This window comes from Gymnoscopelus braueri (genome assembly GCF_963280865.1).
Source record: "Gymnoscopelus braueri genome assembly, chromosome: 7".
NCBI lineage: Eukaryota > Metazoa > Chordata > Actinopteri > Myctophiformes > Myctophidae > Gymnoscopelus > Gymnoscopelus braueri.
The window spans coordinates 40,967,334-40,972,002 of NC_137608.1; the positions used below are offsets into that span (position 1 = coordinate 40,967,334).

The following is a 4,669-nucleotide window of genomic DNA, read 5'->3' on the forward strand; positions in this document are numbered from 1 at the left end:
TGGCCAAACATCTCAACTTGGGGATCCTTGACATGAAAATGTTTGAGAACCACTGGTGTAAACCCCTGCTTTTCAGCAAACATGTTTTTCACAGCACATGTGCACTTGAGTATTACAGTAAGTGACTGCTGGAATTAATTAGAGCAACTCCCCATTGTCACCACTAGAAGGCACGTTTACAATGTTACCTTTCAACACTTGTAGCCTATTTTATACAGATAAATTGCCTTGGATGTGATTATTTGAATCTAGAAACCATACTCAATCATGAGAAATCGTTATTCATTGTAGTCTATTCCAAATAGTTTGATCAAATTTGGCCTTTCCCTCCTTCATTATCCTGAAAATAAGCTATATAATATATAATAGCTAATCACCACAAATCAATCATTAGGTAAAGACAAGAACATTGTGAATATAGCTACTTGTGTGATGATAAAAGAAACATATAGGCTATATATTTCCTTGGGGTAAATTAGTGGTTATGACTAAGTGGTGTGAAGAAAGGAGCCTAATCAAATTACCAAATGATGTGTGCAAAGTAGGCTATAATTTATCATAACAAACTAGGCTATTAGAGATTATTTGAAGTAGGGCCTACACACAAAGACCTTATCTACAAGGATTTATGAAACTTGATCCAGTGATCAAAAGGTTGCTGGAGGGTGGAAAGTGTGTGGGGGTTAATGGTTTCAGTTGTTGTTGATCACCTCTCAAGCTCACACATGCACTGACTGCCTTAATTCAATTCCTGCGCGGCCTTGCTGTCGCCAATCCTAGGAGCAACTAAGTGGTGGGAAAAGTAGGCTATTCACATTTTTTACTTAAGTAAAAGTATCAATACTGCAATGTATAAATAGTAGGGCTGAATCGGTTAACGTATGTTTTGTAATAATAATCACAATCTACAAAGTAACTAGCAACTAAAATGTTTAAATAATTGTAGTGGCGTAAAAGTATAATATTTAATCTGTGAGATGTGGAGTAGAAGTACTGAAAATTAGATATACTCCAGTAAAGTAAAAAATACCTCAAAATTGTACTTAAGTAGGCTAGCTACAGTACTTGAGTAAATGTACTTAGTTACTTTACGTTTTATTTCCCCTTATAGTGTCTTGTTAATTGTCTTGTTTTGAGCTTCGTGTTGTTAAGCAAACCGATACAATGAATCCTCTCTACGGTAAATAATATACGTCTTAAATCAGCTGAATGTAGGCTACTGTAGGAGTCTATCCTGTTAAACAGCCTTTCGCACATCTAGGCCCAAGGCGTCAGCTCTGAATAAACTTTGAATAAGCAAATATAGGCTTGTAAAGTAGGGTCCCACTCCCTCACAAAGACATGACCGATGCGAAGTTTCCTTTTGTTTTTGTTTAAACCTGTTTGTTTGCTCGTCCTTTTATCATGGAAATTAATCCCCATACTTGAGAATTGATTTCACACATCCCCTGAGCTATAAGCATTTACATTTAATCTAATCATGAACCAGTTTGAAAATTCATTGTCGATGTAGCAAGGCCAATTGTCTTGTTTCAGGCCAATATATTAAATAAGATTGTCTTATCTGCATTGGCAAAAGTGTAAATCACCCAGTTAAATTTAGCTGCTCCACAACACCAAACAACAGTGTGGAACCAATGCAGCCTACATAGTTTGCACCATTAACAACTTTTCATAATGTAAATCTGCAAACCTGCTTGTTCAGACATGCTCAGGGCATGATCAAAATTATTTTGTGCTACCTAAATGATTGACAAATGAATACATTTTAATATATCTATGTGATAGGCTACTATGAAAAACTAGATTTTCCAGAAGATGTGTCAACTTAGTTGCCTACTCAACTAGCTACGGCTGAATTAGACATGTATGAGTATTGACAGCAAATACATTTGTCAGTGGGTAGGCTATGTCTGACTATCTGAATAGCATAGGCTATATGACTGGATGTCATCCCAGCAGCCCCTGCCAGTGAGCCATGGTGTGTGCTAAAGAGGTGAGAGAGGAGGAGGAGGAGGAGGGGGATGTGAGACCAAAAGTGCTTTAATGGGGGAGGGGGTCGTTCCTGGGAGGGGACTAGGGGGTGTGGAGGGCCGAGTTTAAAAAGGCAGGCAGCAGCACCAGTCCTCACTCTCACATGCATTCTGTGCTCTCAACGTAAATCCATGAAAACTCACAACTGTGACTGCTTTGTAGTCTCAGTTTGCACTGATATTTGGTTTGCTTCTTCTCACGGACAACTGAAGCCCTGGGATTTTACACTGAAAACAAAGGAAACTGCCTGTTCTTGTGCTTTTTCTGCTACAACTCAACTCCAGCAATGGAAGCCCCCACTATGGACTATGGAGATAACTATGATGAATACTATGATGAGTACAACGAGACTATATGTGACTTCTCTGAGTGGGAACCTTCCTACTCCCTCATCCCTGTTCTCTACATGCTCATCTTTATCCTGGGCCTCTCAGGCAACGGGGTGGTCATCTTCACCGTCTGGAGGTCCAAATCCAAGCGTAGGGCAGCGGATGTCTACATTGGCAACCTGGCTCTGGCTGATCTTACCTTTGTTATTACCCTACCTCTGTGGGCTGTGTACACCGCCCTGGGGTACCACTGGCCTTTTGGTGTGGCCCTGTGCAAGATCAGCAGTTACGTTGTTCTGGTGAACATGTATGCCAGTGTGTTCTGCCTCACCTGCCTGAGCTTTGACCGCTACCTGGCTATCGTCCACTCCCTGTCCAGCACCAGGCTGCGTTCAAGGGGGACCATGCTGGCCTCATTGGGGGCGATCTGGCTCCTGTCTGGCCTGCTCGCTGTGCCCACGCTGCTGTTTCGCACCACAGTCACCGATCCAAACAGCAACCGCACGATGTGCGCCATGGACTTCAGTCTGGTGACTCTGAACCAGAGGCACGAGTACTTCTGGATTGCAGGGCTCAGCCTCTCCTCCTCTGCCCTGGGCTTCCTGATGCCTTTCCTGGCGATGACCATCTTCTACTGCTTCATCGGCTGCACTGTCACCCGCCACTTCAACAACTTGCGCAAGGAGGACCAGAAGAAAAAGCGTCTACTGAAGATCATCACCACCCTGGTGGTGGTGTTTGCCTTTTGCTGGACACCCTTTCACGTGCTGAAGAGCATGGATGCGCTGTCCTACCTCGGTCTGGCCCCCAACTCCTGCTTGTTCCTGCGCTTCCTCCTGCTCGCCCACCCCTACGCCACCTGCTTGGCATACGTCAACAGCTGCCTCAACCCGTTCTTGTATGCTTTCTTTGACCTGCGCTTTCGTTCCCAATGTCTGTGCCTGCTCAACCTGAAGAAAGCAATGCATGGCCAGATGAGCTCCATTTCATCCACGCTCAGCGCCCAGACACAGAAGTCAGAGGTACAGTCTCTGGCCACCAAGGTGTAGGGAGGAGTGGATGGTGGAGGATAGGTGGAGTGAGAGCTGCTGGACGGTTTCTGTCTCTCACACTATTGGAACATTTAAAAGAAAAATTACAGACTTTATGTGTAGCTGATGAGCATGAATGATGAGATGATGAACTATGAAATCTCACTGCTCACCGTCATGAATTTGTTTATGTTTTCCTTTATTGCTGATGTAGCTATGAGATGGGTGGGAGCTCTACGTGTGTGTTTAGGCGGAGAGACTCAAACCGCTGGACTTTGAACCGGGAGCCAGCTGGCTGAACTCCTTGGTTGCTTTTCACCCCCTCAAAACCGTGTCTTTGAACTATGATGGACTATCGGGGACCAGAACTATGTTTGTAACCCCACACACGCATATTTTTGAATTGTGAGTTGATGACACATATTGGCTCTGTATTACCGTAACTGTAAATCTGTTTACACTGGGTAAATCATAAAGTTGTACAGTATTTTCATACCATAGCTTTTTTTCAAATCTATTGTTTTGTTTTGGAGGCACTTGTTAAATGAACAGATTAAAAAATACACCCAAAAAAGACCCACCTTGCTTGTGTACATGTGTTTGTTTGTGAGGTAGAGGTGCTGGGTGCCGGAGGGAGGGAGGGAGGGAGGGGGGGGGGTGTAAGAAGAGTAAAGGTGTTGCAGCTTAATTATATAGTTTGTGGAGGAGACGAGGGCAGACAGGCAGATGGCAGTTGACAAATGTTGTCGGGGAAGTAGAATGGAGTGGGGGGTGAGTGGGTGGCTGAGGGGGGGATTCACAATGTAGCCCTGACACTAAAAGGAAGAAATGAACTCAATAATTGTTTCTGTTTGATGTATATCTTTTATTTTTTTGACAATGTTGTAACTAACTACTGTATTAAAGATGTGTTCTATGAACCCAAATTCTTATGTTTCTCTTGAGGTGTGTGTGTGTGTGTGTGTGTGTGTGTGTGTGTGTGTGTGTGTGTGTGTGTGTGTGTGTGTGTGTGTGTGTGTGTGTGTGAGAGAGAGAGAGAGAGAGAGAGAGAGAGAGAGAGAGAGAGAGAGAGAAATAAAGTGAAATAAAACAAATAAATATGTTTTAAACTACTCAAAAACATTTGCAAGGTTTTGAAAGAGAGAACAAAATATAGGATTATGAGAACAATGCGTTGCAATTCAAACTCTAAATTTGAATATTTATGTTTCTGAAAAGGTCTGTGGCTATAGAAATTCACGACAAGTCACACCAGTGTCTTGCCCCTTTTTATTC

The 4,669-nt window shown here is 43.0% G+C and overlaps 1 protein-coding gene across 1 annotated transcript; it reads left to right on the top strand.

Moving 5' to 3' along the window:
- The first annotated feature begins 2,144 nt into the window (after positions 1–2,144).
- aplnra (apelin receptor a) lies at positions 2,145–4,010 on the top strand. Its single transcript, XM_080432995.1, has one exon. The coding sequence runs from the start codon at positions 2,321–2,323 to the stop codon at positions 3,410–3,412; it is 1,092 nt and encodes a 363-aa protein (XP_080289121.1). The 5' UTR covers positions 2,145–2,320; the 3' UTR covers positions 3,413–4,010.
- Positions 4,011–4,669: the final 659 nt, after the last annotated feature.